General features: G+C 61.1%; 1 protein-coding gene across 1 annotated transcript in view; it reads left to right on the top strand.

The window, feature by feature from the left end:
- Window positions 1-499, top strand: part of DUSP9 (dual specificity phosphatase 9) — a 3,160-nt gene that overhangs the window by 374 nt on the left and 2,287 nt on the right. Inside the window, exon 2 of the mRNA XM_008577056.1 lies at window positions 7-115. Within this exon, the coding sequence (XP_008575278.1) occupies window positions 7-115 (109 nt within the window). The remainder of the gene's footprint in view (window positions 1-6; window positions 116-499) is intronic.

The following is a 499-nucleotide window of genomic DNA, read 5'->3' as shown; positions in this document are numbered from 1 at the left end:
TGGGAGGCCGAGGCTGAGGCCGAGGCCGAGGCCGACGAGTGGGAGGCCGAGTCGGTGCTGGGCACCCTGCTCCAGAAGCTGCGGGAGGAAGGCTACCTGGCCTACTACCTCCAGGGTAGGTACCGTGGCGGAGCGGAGGGCACCGGCCCGGGGAGGGGATTCGTAATTAATTGGGCAAACCCCAGCTCATTTTGTCTAAAGTAGAGGGGAGACACCCTCCCCCGATAACCCTGCCAGGCTGCTTTGCGGGAGAAAGCGTGAGTGTGACCTTGGGCAAGTCCTTCACCCTTGGAAGCCCCAGTTTTTGAGTCTAGAAAACGGGGAGACTTGGGCTGATCTGACCTAGTTCACAGGATGTTCAAGAACAAACTACCAAATGCCGGCTCCCCAGCGTCCCAGTGACGGTGACGGTATCCCCAACTCCCCCAGCTGCTAGGCAAAGGGAAAGAGAGGCAAGGGCCAGACAGGGACCTGCTTTCCCACCCACCCCCACCCCGCT

Source organism: Galeopterus variegatus, unplaced genomic scaffold (assembly GCF_000696425.1).
Source record: "Galeopterus variegatus unplaced genomic scaffold, G_variegatus-3.0.2 Scaffold1442, whole genome shotgun sequence".
In the NCBI taxonomy this organism is placed as follows: domain Eukaryota; kingdom Metazoa; phylum Chordata; class Mammalia; order Dermoptera; family Cynocephalidae; genus Galeopterus; species Galeopterus variegatus.
Note: the sequence above shows the minus strand (reverse complement) of the source record. Positions and strands in the feature narration are given on the sequence as shown.